This window comes from Gadus macrocephalus, chromosome 1, assembly GCF_031168955.1.
Source record: "Gadus macrocephalus chromosome 1, ASM3116895v1".
Taxonomy (NCBI): Eukaryota; Metazoa; Chordata; class Actinopteri; order Gadiformes; family Gadidae; genus Gadus; species Gadus macrocephalus.
The window spans coordinates 19,887,409-19,902,408 of NC_082382.1; the positions used below are offsets into that span (position 1 = coordinate 19,887,409).

Consider the following 15,000-nt stretch of genomic DNA (forward strand, 5'->3'; position numbering starts at 1 on the left):
GAGAGAGCGCTTGGGTCATTCATTAAAAACACAGCTTGGCAGTAGGAGGCAGGGTGACCACAGGACAGTATAGGGAGGTGAGCTATATCACAGATTTGTTCATTTGTTGGGTCTCGATTTTGTCCTGGTTCAAAGGTTTGAAGAGATGCAACCTTGTTAGGATTTTATAACTTTAGCCTTAAACACACACGCACACACACACACTATTGATGACTGCAGCGTGGGCTCCGTCATGATGAAGGAGATTACAGTGAGAGCTGCTGCTGGTTTGCGGCAGCAGAAGACAGGAGACGTCTAACATCTCCACAGCCCCAGACGAGTCTAGAAGAGGAGCGCTGAGCTACCGTAAATACCCGTCTGCACACCTGCCTCCCATCACTGTCTGTGAGAGGAGAGAGGGTGGGCGACGGGGGACTACTTAAGCGGGTGAGAGAGTTGACTGAGCGAGTGAGTGAGTGAGTTTCTGAGTGAGTCGGTGAGTGAGTGAGCGAGCGAGTGTTTATGGTGGGGCGTCTCGTCGTCGTGTTCATGCGGTCAACCCCCACCACCCTGACGCGTGTGCTACCAGCCCGCCGCCTATGTGATGTGTTGCTGCTCCACCCTCTCCCTCCCCCCCTGGCCCCATCACACCACTCTCGCTCTGTCTCCCCGTCTACAATACCTCCCTTCTCTCCTACATCCACTCTCACCTCCCCTATCTCTCTCTCTCTCTCTCTCTTCACCTCCCCTATCTCTCTCTCTCTCTCCCCATAATCTCCCCATCTCTCTCACCTCCCCTATCTATCTCTCTCTCTCTCTCTCCCCCATCTCTCTCTCCCCCATCTCTCTCTCTCTCTCTCTCTCTCTCTCTCTCTCTCTCTCTCTCTCTCTCTCTCTCTCTCTCTCTCTCTCTCTCTCTCTCCCCCATCTCTCTCTCTCTCTCTCTCTCTCTCTCTCTCTCTCTCTCCTCTCTCTCTCTCTCTCTCTGTCTCTGTCTCTGTCTCTCTCTCTCTCTCTCTCTCTCTCTCTCTCTCTCTGTCTCTGTCTCTCTCTCTCTCTCTCTCTCTCTCTCTCTCTCTCTCTCTCTCTCTCCTCGTGCAACTCCTCTCCACCTCTCTCTCTCTCCTTCCCCCCCCCCCCCCCCTGACTCTCTCTCTACTCTTCCCTCCACTCTCCTCCACATAGCTCTCTCCCTCCCCTCTCTCCCCCTCGGTCTCCCCCTCGCCTCCCCACAGGCGAGGCAGGGGGAAGCCCAAGAACAGAGTGTGGCGGCGGAGAAGCTGAGCCGCTTCCAAAGGTCATCGGCTGTCGCCTGCAACCGGGAACACGGCGCTCCAGACACACACACACACACACACACACACACACACACACACACACACACACACACACACACACACACACACACACACACACACACACACACACACACACACACACACACACACACACACACAGGTGTTTTTCATGAAGGTCGGCGCAGAGCGGCCTGTTCCTGATGTTACCAGTCATCCTTGACCATCCGTTGGAGAGACTGGCCCTGAACGCTTTGTGAAAACACAGTCGACCGCGCCTGATGACGTACCTACAGTACCTACCACAGTCCGTGCAACACGCGTAAAATAATGACTCACGCCTTTACGATCAAAACGCTCCCTAAGCATAGGGTCGTTCTGATAGTTGTGCTGGCGTTGTTTCGCGCGGGTCAGTAGAATGGCGGTGCGTCGGTGAGCCAGCGTCAACAGGAAGGTCTGTGGGCGTGACGGCATGGGTCTAGTCAGTAGGTCCACAGGAAGCTGACCTTTACAGGTACTGCTCAACCCCCACGCTGCAGCTACGACCCGCTGCCTAGAGGGGCCACCGTGTCATAGTGCGGGGCTTCCCATTCGCACGACCGTTTGAACCGTAGCAGCCGTTATCAGTGGATCCAGTGTGCACCCTGTGGTTAATGTATGTTCCATATGCTGTATGCTTTCATGTGTTCATAAGCTGGAAATGTGGGTCATCGACATGCTTGGATGAAACCCAGACAAGAGCACATGTACGACTTACACTTTATCATGTAAAATACAAACTCCATGTGATCTACTCCATCCTTTTTTTAATATGAGATTTTTGTAGTTCTTTGCATGTTCCTATTGAACATTTTGTCCTGTTGTAACATTATCACTATTTACCGTCTTTTACTCCTGCTGTGACAGACAAATTGATTGTTATTATTATTTAAGGTTTATTTGTAGGGACGGATACAGAAACATAAGACAGCGTGAGACAGTTATCTCATGTTCGTATCATAGTGTTTCTAGCCAAAGCCAATTTACGACCCTTATTTTACCATTTGCATATTTCTTAGCATCGGGCCTCGCATCCTGCTGCTTATACCTTATTTTTTTACGCGTTTAAGATATTAAGTGATTTCTTGCCGATGACCCATGGCTGCCTTTGTGAATGTCGGCACACATCGAATAATCGATTATTCGTTCATACCACCCACTGATTATTCGACCATGGAAAATGTGAGTTATTCCGATCCCCACTGCTTGATCTATCCCAACATAATAAGATCAATGGCTGTGAGTACCTTTGGATGCAGTCCTCGACCAAACAGTGACGCAGCATCTCTGCGGCTCGTCATCTTCCCCCATTCCCCAACAAAAACGTCCTTCCCTGGATCATTCGGTAACAGACGAAGGCGGAAGGCCCAAAAAAAAAGCCTTATATATATATATATATATATATATATATATATATACACACACCACCCTGTTAAAACCCCGCTGGCCATTCCCCCTCCTGCAGGCAGGCCAGTGGGGCCGATAATAAAACAGGGGTGTTGGAAGGGAACCCCGTCACGGGGCAGACGAGAGAGGCGACGGGGATTTCTCCCAGCCAGGTGGCGTCCAGAGGATCCTCAGAGGGCGTTGGGGACGGTCTGTCTCTCTTTTGAGCCCCAGAGGGGGTCAATTTGAGACCCGGGGCCCACATGCGGTGCGTTGGATTTACACGGCGGGGACGCCTGCTAGGAGGTGTTTAGTGTGTGCACAGCGGACGGTTTTAAAGCGCGCTGGCCAGTGGCCGGCGTGATGCAACGCGTTATTTTGCAAGCCCCGCCCACCTGTTTCTACTGAGATGAGCCGTCAAACAAAAACACAAAAATGTGTGACAGACAGACAGACAGAGAGAAAAGACACAGGGACAGAGAGTACCACTGACAGATAGGACTGCGGTCAGACAAACAGTGCGTGTGTGTGTGTGTGTTTGGATGTGTGTGTACCTCTCTATGACGTAGAAGTTGTCTCCGTCGTCTCCCTGGTCGATGACGTGGTCTTTTGCCTGGACCACCAGCTCAAACATGGCGTCCAGGACCTGTGAGAATTGCTCCTGCAGACCGAGGGAGAGACGTCACTTTAGTACATAGAGCTGGACTGGCTGGAAAGCAGAGGTGTGAGTGAGTGAGTGTGTGTGTGAGTGTGAGTGTGTGTGTACCTGGTCTAGTGTCTTAAACAGAAGGATGTCTTTGCAGGCCTCCTGCAGTCGACAGCGCTGCACGTCTGTTTTAGGATGAACCACTCTGGGCTCTGTGTCTTCCTCGTCCTCATCTGGGTTGAACGCCTCCGCACAAACTGCAGGAAAACACACACACAGGGTTAACACACACACTGCAGGAAAAGGCAAGCACACACACAGCAGGGTGAAGAAACTGTGTTGGAACACACATACAGCAGGGATAACACACACAGTTGGAAGACGAAGTCACACACACACACACACACACACACACACACACACACACACACACACACACACACACACACACACACACACACACACACACACACACACACACACACACACACACACACACACACACACACACAATATTTGATGGGATAATTTGTTGTTCTACTTGAAAGATTAGGTTATGGCCCAATATCAATATTTTCTCAGCAGATGATTGATATTGAGATTGGGTCCAAAAGCCGTCATGTTTATAGTCTCCTCATAACTCCAAGCCCTGGACATCACGCGCGCGCGCACCCCCACCCGCACGCACGTGCGCGTGCGCACACACACACCCCCACACACACACCCACACACCCCCTACCCTTTTAAAACACTCACGCCCACACACATTCAATCAGACAAACACACAGACAGACTGGTCTCTGTGAGCAAACAAACGAGAACCGCAGCCCTAGCACAATGAAATGTTTTGAACACAATGGGCCGGACTTAAAATACTAAATTAACAATAATGACAAGGTCGTTCCAAATGGTAAACGCTGCAAACAATCTCCAACCATTTCCCCTCGTCCAATTACCGCAGGGACGAAGGACATTGAAAAATAGGCCGCCGCGTGTATGTCCGACACACAGTCACGTGCACACACACACACACACACACACACACACACACACACACACACACACACACACACACACACACACACACACACACACACACACACACACACACACACACACACACACACACACACACACACACACACACCCCCCCCCCCCCTTAGCGTGTAGCCCTTTCTTTAAATGAGTGTCCTTTATAGTGTGGTAAGTACAGTGCATAAAGCAAAGTTGGTCTAGCTTTTCAGTGGATCCGCACTTCCTTCTTTCTTGTATTCGAAAAATAGCGAGCGTGATGCTTCCCTTTAAATTGAAGCATCCCCTTAAAAGGGGGAAACACTGAGATACACAACCTGTACCACCAGGTGGAAATTAGTACGCCCCAGTTTCCACCAGGAAAATGATTTTTCCCCACGGGATAACTGCCTGTGCGTGTGTGGGGGGGGTGTGTTTCTGGTGTGTGTGTTTGGGGTGTGCGTGCGTGTGTGTTTGTTTTCACATGCATCGAAGGTTGAGCTTTCCATGCTTGCCGGAGGCTATGCCAATTCATCAAACTAATCAGCTATTTTGCTCGTTATCAGCAATGTATCGGATCAAGGTGAAGCTTACTGCTAACTAAACATATGTGTATGTCACACACACACGCACACACGCTCTCTCTTGGTGCTGAGTGAAGTGTGTGTCACATGGAGCCACACTGTGCAGTCACATGGGGCCCTAGTCCTACCGTCCAGTCACATGGGGCCCTACTGTCCAGTCCAAGGGGCCCTACTCTCTGGACACATGGGGCCCTACTGTCCAGTCCCAAGGGGCCCTACTCTCTGGACACATGGGGCCCTACTGCCCAGTCACATGGAGCCCTGCTGTCCAACAGTAGTGTGGCTCTAATTACAGTTGTAGTGTAGTCTCCCTTCCTGCTGTACGATAGCACGGAGCTGAGCAACACGAGCACTGTATTCAAAGTCAACTCGGATCGACATGGTAACATGAAACGTACACAAGGACTTTGAACAACAGCACTGCAGCCTCCGTCCCCAATCAAACCTCCTGATAAGAACTCAATCACTATGAGGGGAGATTAGATGTTTGGATGTTTCTGTATTTGTACTGTCATAAAATTCGCTCAGCAACATCTAAATTACCTTGTTTTTTTTGTCTCTGTACACACACACACGTACAATCGAGGCTCTGTCCATCAGGATCACAACTGTAGTATAGCTGGACTATTTTAAAAATACTCTAGTAAGAGTATGCGTCTATCTACCCTATAAACTCTGCCCTCTATATACATCAAGATCTACTCTAGACTAAGAATTGTCTGGTTTTGTACAACAAGCAGTATATATATACCATGTACTACAACAGACACCTTTAGGACAGCTATACAACGACCGTATTTTCCGCACTATAAGGCGCACCGGAGTATAAGCTGCAGCAGCTAAATTGAATGATGTGTACATACATATATAAGCCACACTGGAGCCCGCCGCTTAAAGGTGGGGGGGGGCGGACCGGTCATAGAGCCCATAGAGTTAAAGTTGGTGGACTGTAACCTGTAAAATCCATCGATTTAGGAAGTCCCCTAGTGGCCGTTAGCTGTAAAAATCCATAGATTAGCCGCACGTTATATAAGCCGCAGAATCGAAGAATGGGGGAAAAGGCGCGGCTTATGTGTGTATAATGTCTGTGTGGCCAGACAGTTGAACATTAACACAAACACTGCCAAGGAACCAATCCTATCGCAGTGCTTGTGACGTTCGCAATTAATTATGTAAACAGTAGACACAGCGTGAGAAAACTTCACACCACACACACCACACACACACACACACACACACACACACACACACACACACACACACACACACACACACACACACACACACACACACACACACACACACACACACACACACACACACACACACACACACACACACACACACACACACCTTTAAATGCATGATGTCATTAAACCAAGAGGAGCCTAAAGTTTATGGTGGATAAGGCCTAAAACATTCATGTTTTGTCAGTAATGGGCAGACAACCATTCAGTAAGAAGCATTTAACATTGAAAACAGTGATCCACACACACACTGATGTAAGCTGCGGCTGAACCACTTAAGCTGTGATGCATGCAATGATGCCCCGGTGTGGATTACTTGTGTGACGTCAAACAAACCACACGCACACATGGACACACAGACAGTCTGAGGCTCCAAACAGACACATTCACTCTCCCTGAGGATCTCCCCACACACACACACACACACACACACACACTCTGAGGATCCAAACACACACATTCACTCTCTCTCTGAGGATACACACACACACACACACATATACACCCAGACACTCTGAGGATCCAAACGTACACATTCACTCTCTCTCTGAGGATCCACACACACACACACACACACACACACACACACACACACACACACACACACACACACACACACACCTTACCTGACACTCTCCTGTGGAATCTGCTGGGCGGAGGAGCTGCAGAGAGGGAAAGAGAAGGAGAGAAGGAGAAATTTACTTCAGAGTTTTTTTAATAACATCCTGACAACATTGAATGATTGCATGACCCTTCAATTGCTTGCCCTTAAAATCCTTATTAATGATGGCGTGTGGTATAGGGTTACTCTTGCTTACTCAGGAGGATATACTGTATATATATGTGCTGCCAAACAAATAAATAACACCTCATGACCCAATAAAACGAATGAGACGGGAGCACTGAACCAAACAAGTCTGAGAGACGGACCGATAGTTGGAGATGAATACAATGATACAGAACCGAAATGTCCGGAGGGGAACTAAAGATCACAGAGGTTGACAGTTGACAGTGCTGCAGCGTGGTTCAGCTCTGCGTCTAGTTCAGCTATAGACACGTCTGCATGAACCGCAATGACCCCCGGCGTCGCAAACACACACATGAGACACACGCACACCCTCTGCTTCCCACACGCACAGCTCGAACGGACAGGACGGGTGTAATTGTCTGCGTGTCTCGGCGCCAACGTCCCTGTTGACGAAATAACCGAAAAGCCACAATGTTTACTTATCCAGTGTTATTACCATCAGTCAACGGCAGACAGACGCACACAAGAAGTGACAGAGGGCCCGAGACTGTTCTCACACAACAACAAATGAAGCAGACAACGCACATTTTGTCGCACATTTATCGAAATATTAACATTCATGTTTACTCGGGGCGCCAAACGTTTCCCTGCACATGCGCAGTACCTTACGGAGACGGAAGATACTCCCTGCTGCGGTTGGGCGCAACAGAAAACACCCGTAAAACAACAGGAGCAACTCGCCCCGTCACCCTTGTCGTCGGCTTTGTGGCGGCTTCACTGGGGGATGTAGTCCTTTAACCACCCAATGTAATCATTTCTAATGACTGTATTTATTTGCCTACAAGCGGGCGGTAAACAGCTTGCATTGGATCCCAGTGAAGCGAGACAGGGGCGTAACGCTGCTCCTTTATTAGAGCAAAGAGCCGGCTGGGGCCCCAGGCGGGGGATGCATTATTAACCTTAGAGATGAGCCAAAGACCTTCCCTGCACGCCTACAGCTTCCTGCTGCCGTCTGCCGTCTCACTAACACACACACACACACACACACACACACACCTTCTGACGGCCACTTCCACCTGCTCTACTGAGCCAGCATCTCCTGCAGAGAGAGAGAGCTCAGACGCTCATAGGCCAATAGATATTCCAATATGTAGTCCATTATATATTCCAATATATAGGCCAAAATGTTATCATATGTTAACATATAATCTGATATATAATTCAATATATAGTCAAATATAATATACAATATATTGTTGAATATATTATCCTGTAATCCAATATAAAATAAATGAAATAGTCTAATGCATAATCCAATATTTAGTCCAATATACCCCGGACCATCAATGACGTCCCTTAAAATCCAGTCGCCTATACAACGAATTTGGGAGTATCCTAGTGGGAGGGAGCGTTGTGCGGCCTCTGAACTCCATTCATACGCCTCTGCATTCGAGCAGAGTTGGTGGGTGCAACGCCGCACGGAGCCTCGCAGACTCACGAGTTCGAAGAGGTGAACGCAGACTTGGCCTCGTCTCCGACAAGCACCTCCGAGCACGGAGCGGCATTCCCAACGGCAGCCTGGCAGACCACCTGTGCACCGCATGTCGTTTCATTCTGCTCATGACTCCAGTAATAGACCATAGACCATAGTCCCTTCAAGAGCAAACTATGTACAATTATTTATTGCCCACTTATATGTTGTCGGAACATATTAGGTAAAGAGGAAACAATAATAGACAGTATTCTATTCTATTATCATATTGTTTAGTCACTATTCCATAGTCATTGTCCAAAGATAATTCATGTTCGGTGTGTATATATATAAACATCAATGTTTGTGTTGAGTTGCGCCAGGAAAACTTGAGTAGATGTATATATAGACGAGTGTGTGTGTGTGTGTGTGTGTTTGCGTTTGTGGGTGTGATTACAGTACATGTCCATTGTGACTTTATTACTCTGCTGTCAGAGTCTATTAGATAGGCACTGTTAGTACAGAAACCCAAGGAACTTCACATGCACACACACACACACACACACACACACACACACACACACCAACCCGCACCCCTGGAGGGTAGCAGACACAAAGACACACTCTGTCTCACACACACACACACACACACACACACACACTAGAGTGTGTGCGGTGTCGAGTCCTGCAGCATTCACCTCGTGAACAGACATTTACCCAGCCGCTGTACACCTCCAGAGCACTAGGGGCCCACTACAACATCAGAGCACCACACAGGCCTGCCCGCCACCCCTTGGGCTGTGTTCTCACTCGATGCGCTGTCAGACATTCCTCCTCGAGATAGTGTGAGCATTTGGGGAGCTAGAGACTCCCGAGAAAAAATTCCCTTCAAGGCTGGCTGTGGTGTTTCATACCACGGATGTGCCCGTCTGGACGGTCCGTCTCGAACCACTGTTGAAAACACACTGTAGTTCTCGTCTCTAACTACACCTTCTACATCGCCTCAGTGCCTGTCGGTATATAGGCCAAGTGTCAAGGCCAGACTCGAGCAGACTTAAGACGAGCAAGAGTTTGGATGACAGGCAGCTCTTGAAAGATACAACGAAACGTCGGGTCACTTTGGCTTATCAGGTTAACTGGCCAGAAACCTGGTGGACAAGTCTGTTTGACACGGATACCTCACCAACGTCACCTCCCTTCTCAACGTATTTGCTGACACATCCCAGCTAGATTTTGAAGGGATTGTAGCTTTTCCCTCTTCTTAGCCATTAGCATCAGGAGAGTCCCATCTGGCCTTGGGGCTGTTGGCAACCGATACAGCCACGCGCACCGGTCAGACACGGTAACCAGAGGATCAAACGAGGAGCAGAGCGTTCCTCCTCTATGGTTACACCCCGTGCCGGATCGGAATCCACGGGCAACGGATAAGGGGCACGTTGTCCAGGGATAGCGTTGCTCCACGATGTTCAAGTGCATAGATACTGTATGCGAGTACATCTGCACCCTGGCATCAATCCAACCTCAAACTGTAGTGTTTTCACTTCCCACTGATTCTTTTTGTTCTGGTCTCTCTCTCTCTCTCTCTCCATCCTCCTCACACTCTCTCCCTCGCTCGATGTGGCGCGCTCTCGCCCCGTCTCGTTCATTCGCCATTGTTCCCCGTGCGGCTGACACTCCACCCCCAGCTCTCTTCTCGCTCTCCGCCGCCATCTCCCTCTTCCTTTTTAATATACACCTCGCCCCCTCAGCAGTCTCCAGGGACCAACCCTTCATCTTCTGCTCGTCTTCCTCCCCCCCCCCCCCCCCCCCCCCCCCTGCCTCCCTGTCTGCTGAACCTTGACTACACCTGGGCCATTGAGGAAACAATCGGATAACACGTTTCATTTCAATATCTCCATACGGATGATTTCAATGTTAGTTGGTTTTAATTGCAATTATCTGAGTTTAATTTCTTACAGACGGCATAGCCATCGCTCAGCTTTAAGCAAGTTAAATGCGCTGTGATGATATGGGTTTTCACGTTTAACGGAGCATGTCTCTGTAGGTGCCAAATACGATTTTAGACCGCCGTTCCTTTTTGACCAATCAGGGCCACTGTTTCTACTGACTGGTTTGGGGAATTCCACCTGCCTGTCAATCACAGGTGCCTGAAATGCAACACTTCTCCATGACTTCTGAAATGCAGCGATGGAGGGAGCAGACAGCTCTCTCTGTCCATATAAATAACTCTCAAAGTACGGCACCTTTAAAAACATTGATTTATTAGGGTAATTCATTCACTTAGTCACCCAGCTAGAATAAACCAATAATAATAATACATACACATACATAATAAATACAATGACAGAAGACGCATTATCCAAAATTTAATTACGGGGGAATTTTAGATTAACATCATTAAGGAACAGGTAGGGTTGGAGACAGGTTGTGGGGGGGCCCTAACCACAACACTAGACTATCCAGCCCCTTGGTGCTTTACCATCCCCTCTATGTTTGTGATCACTCCCCTGTTCTCTTGGAAAGCACTGGGAAAACTCAATTCCTCCCAACTTCCACATCCTTTCACCTGCTTCTGTGTAACTGCTGTTCCGACAGTGTGACAAGTCTTTTCTTTTTCATACAAACAATCAAAAAATAACACCCTGCACCTGCAGTCATACAGACACACAGACACACAGACACACAGTCACACAGACACACAGTCACACAGACACACACACTTTTCTCCCCCCTGGCCCCTATGGCACCTATGCTCTGGTTAAACCCAACAGATACATACAGTAAATGGAACCTACTTATTTCCCACGCTTGACACTGGGTTACTAATGCACTTTAACGCAGCCCAACAGCCCCCGCCACCCATCAGCGGCTCACCCCTGGCAACCGCATCACGAGTGGTCTGGAGACGCTGTTTTGTGTCACAACCTCATCAATATGCATTCTAAAGGCGTGTTACCATGCAAACTCCAAGAGGGGGGGGGGGGGGGGGGGGGGGTCACAGCGCACGGCTCCCAATGGTGCGGGCGGAAATCAGTTCACTGTGCATTTATGCATGCAGTCCATGCACTTTAATAACCTTTTATGGCCCTGTGAATACGGGGGGACAAGGTTATCAGGCTGTGAGACAGTAGTCAAAATGTAAACTGTGGAAGCAACAGGTTACTCTTTATAGAGTTTGCTTGTAAAACAAGTGCACTAAGAAGACACAGCGGCTCAGATATAATGTTGAATGGACCAGGGGAGAACCATTAACGGGGAGGAGGTGGAAGAAGGACGTCATTCACTCAGGGTGAGCATCAGATCAAACACACCGCTGTCACGCCCCCACAGCTTGACACGGGACCTGGATGGACTGTTACCAGGTAACCAGCCGTATCCAGGTAACCGGATGGAATCGCATTCAAAGACATCAGGACAGAGAAGCACCAGGACGCCATTTAATTAGCCGACCGTCGCCAACGGCCACCAGGGTAAAATTATAACTTTCTGTCATAAGTCACTCATAAACCTTTAGTTAATGATAATCATTAACTAAACATTAAGTTAAAAGTCATTAGTTAAAGAGGGAGTCATCATTAACAAAAAAATGAAAATAGATTTTACATGTACAGGGCTCCAGACTAACTTTTTCCTTGGGTGCACTGGTGCGCCTACATTTTTAATTTGGGTGCACCAGCACTTATTTATGGTGCACCCAAGTTTTGAGTTGTTGAGGGGGGGGGGCAGCTGCACCGGTTGCACCGTCGATATTTACGCCATTGATTAATAATATCTTGACCATTAAATAAATGCCTTAAATAAATGCCGAATCTGTATCTCTCACAAAGAATATCGTCAGACAATGCCAAGGGATCGGTTCTGTCCCGAAAAACTCTCTGTCTCCGGAGAGACGCCTGTACGATAAGTGCGTCGAGTAAAAAAATACTCGACGCAAAAAAAACCTCTGTAAAAAAATAAATAATAATAATTATACCAGATACATTTTCAGTCGCACCGGTGCGCCCAAATAAAATATTTGGTCGCACTACCCCGAATTCTAGGCGCATGTGCGCCCAAATTAGGCACACTCTGGAGCCCTGATGTATAATAATGGGTTAGGGAGTTGGTCCCCAATTTTACCACCAGGAGAGATGTTGATTCGCCATCACAAGCCATGTCTAAATCAACCCTTTAATGACATCACAGGTAGTGGTAGTTGTCCACCCGGATGTCTGATGATAGGTCATTCCAACAGTCGGTACAGTACTGCGAGACTAATAACTGAAAATGTTTATACATGTTGTGATCAGTTCATCATTAGCTCCAGGGTAATAAATGACTTATGACTAGGCGTTATTCCAGTGTGTCCCCCGCCATCAGGGATGAGTCTCCATGCGGGCTCGGGGGGGGGGTCACGGTGACATTCCCTCACTTGTCAAGCCAAACCGCAGAGAACACAAGACGGCAGAGAACAAATGTCGGAATGGCACACACACACACACACACACCGTCCACAAGTGTGTGTGATTTTGACGTGCTCGTGTGTGCGCGTGGGCACGCACACCTCGGTGCGAAGCGTTCTCCCCCCCGCCCTCGTCACGTGTGGGGGACATCTAGCGTGTGCTTCGGCGGTTGCCTTGGCAACTGAAAACGAGGAAGACCTTATTGCCATAACAACGCTACCACCCCCTCCCTGTCCCAGTCCCACCCCCCGCCCCCCTACCCCCCCTTAACCAGCCCCTAGCCTCTGCTACTCGCTCATCTCGCCAGCTTGTAACAAGTGCCCCAGCCCCACAAACACCACCCCCACCCCCACCTGGGCCATCCTTTTCCATACACCCACTCACTGCCACAAGGGCTTGCAGAGAAAGACTCAGAGATGGAGAGAGAGAGAGAGAGAGAAAGGGAAATACGTCTGTTGGAAGATGGAATATGGGTAACTGGAAGTCAATTGAAGCAACCTTCACGTCGAAAAACCCTTGACCGGAGGATGTGGGAGAGAGAGAAAGGGGGAAGACAGTCAGGGAGAGCGAGAGGCTCTGTTAATGATGAAAATAATAGTGGTACAAAACAAGAGGAAAAGAGAGTCAGAGAGTAAAATAGTGACATTCAGAAAGTAAGCGGGAGACAGACAGACAGAGAAAGAGCTACCCAACCGTCCTTGTAGTGTTTCAATAGATTTCTCTTCATCCGTGTGTGTGTGTGTGTGTGTGTGTGTGTGTGTGTGTGTGTGTGTGTGTGTGTGTGTGTGTGTCTGTGTCTGTGTCTGTGTCTGTGTCTGTGTCTGTGTCTGTGAATGCGTAAGTATGTGTATGTGTGTGTGTGGCCCGTCAATACACCAGCAATTAGTGCATGGGAGGAAAGGCACAATGATAAAAAACAAAGAGTGCAATGATAACAACAACAATACAAAGCACAAGCGGCTCCGAAAATGCTTCAACCTTCATAATAGCATTACAATGGGGAGCAGTGGGAGCTCAATGGCTACATTAACCTTGCTTGGGCGCCACGCTTGTCCTTTAATAAACACAAAACCTAGCGCCACTCGCAGCTCTCCCTCCATCTCCCACAACAGGCGGCAGAGACAGAACAACCAAACACCGGTGGATTAATTTAGCCACAAGCCCGGCAGACGTCCAGGCCTCAAGTCTGAATCTGGCAGCGGCGCCGAGCCGTGGAGAGCGGGAAATTAACATCGGCATTCTGTGGGATTTTTCATGTCGGGAGTTTCGACGCTGTCAATAAATGGTGTTAATATGTTTCTTTTTACACCCCATAAATGAACACTTAGTGTTGGTGTCATGTTGCGCCATCCGGCGTCGGATTGTGGACCAACGTTGACGGGGTGATAAATCAAGTCTCTTCATTTCAATCCAGCGGATTTGACGCTGTTTCGTGTTTATGTAAAGCGAATGAGGTGTTCTGTTAGTAATACTGGTTCTCCGTCCGTCTCCCTGCATCGTATTTAAATAAGCCACAATGGCTCTCCGGTACGGCTGGTGAAAGTGAACTCTTGATTGGAAACGGTACACTGCGTCGTACCTCCCGTTAGTCATGGATCACTCAGCCGAGGGTCGCCTGTGTCCCTTCCGTCTGTGTCTCCGTGATTCGGAGACACAGACGTTCCCAACACGTAGTTCTCTTATTTCGGCTGGGAAGAAGGGTGATCGTCTGAGTGTGCCGCTTCCAAGCAACACAAGACAGACAGACGGCTCCGATTCCTTTTGTGGCGCTTTCATTGTGACGCAGATGAAACTTAAACACAACAGAGTCGTTCTCTTTGTGTACTTTTCCCCTCACCTCAGCCGCTCTTCCCTTTATTCTCACCGTCGTCGTCGTCTCAAGGCATCTAGGCACTTCCCATCACCTTGGATGGCGTCTATCTCTCTGTTGACGGAGCATTACTGGTGGCTTACTGCACTTCCTACCACAGGGACGTACACGACACAAAGCACCCTTGATGCACCACAGAGGCACCTAACGAGAGGTCGGAAGTGGTCGGGTAGACCAACCCTGGTCCCGCCCGCCAACTGCCCGCCCACCCCCCCCCCCCGGCCCACACCTCCCAGTCCACATCAAGTGTTTACATCGACGGCTACTTGGGAGTAGCTCCCC

The 15,000-nt window shown here is 48.9% G+C and overlaps 2 protein-coding genes across 3 annotated transcripts in view; both read right to left on the minus strand.

The window, feature by feature from the left end:
- The window catches only part of LOC132463842 (N-terminal EF-hand calcium-binding protein 1-like), a 6,534-nt gene extending 6,158 nt beyond the window's left edge, over window positions 1-376 (minus strand). The window contains 1 exon segment of the mRNA XM_060060033.1: window positions 366-376. Within this exon segment, the coding sequence (XP_059916016.1) occupies window positions 366-376 (11 nt within the window).
- Window positions 377-3,009: 2,633 nt separating this feature from the next.
- The window catches only part of LOC132457621 (cAMP-dependent protein kinase type II-alpha regulatory subunit-like), a 32,260-nt gene continuing 20,269 nt past the window's right edge, over window positions 3,010-15,000 (minus strand). The window contains exons 3-5 of one of the 2 annotated variants that reach the window (XM_060051894.1): window positions 6,814-6,849; window positions 3,466-3,602; window positions 3,010-3,360 (exon numbers count right to left, since the gene is read on the minus strand). In XM_060051894.1, the coding sequence (XP_059907877.1) occupies window positions 3,073-3,360; window positions 3,466-3,602; window positions 6,814-6,849 (461 nt within the window). In that variant the 3' untranslated portion in view covers window positions 3,010-3,072. The remainder of the gene's footprint in view (window positions 3,361-3,465; window positions 3,603-6,813; window positions 6,850-15,000) is intronic. The other variant, XM_060051885.1, reaches the window with a different exon arrangement.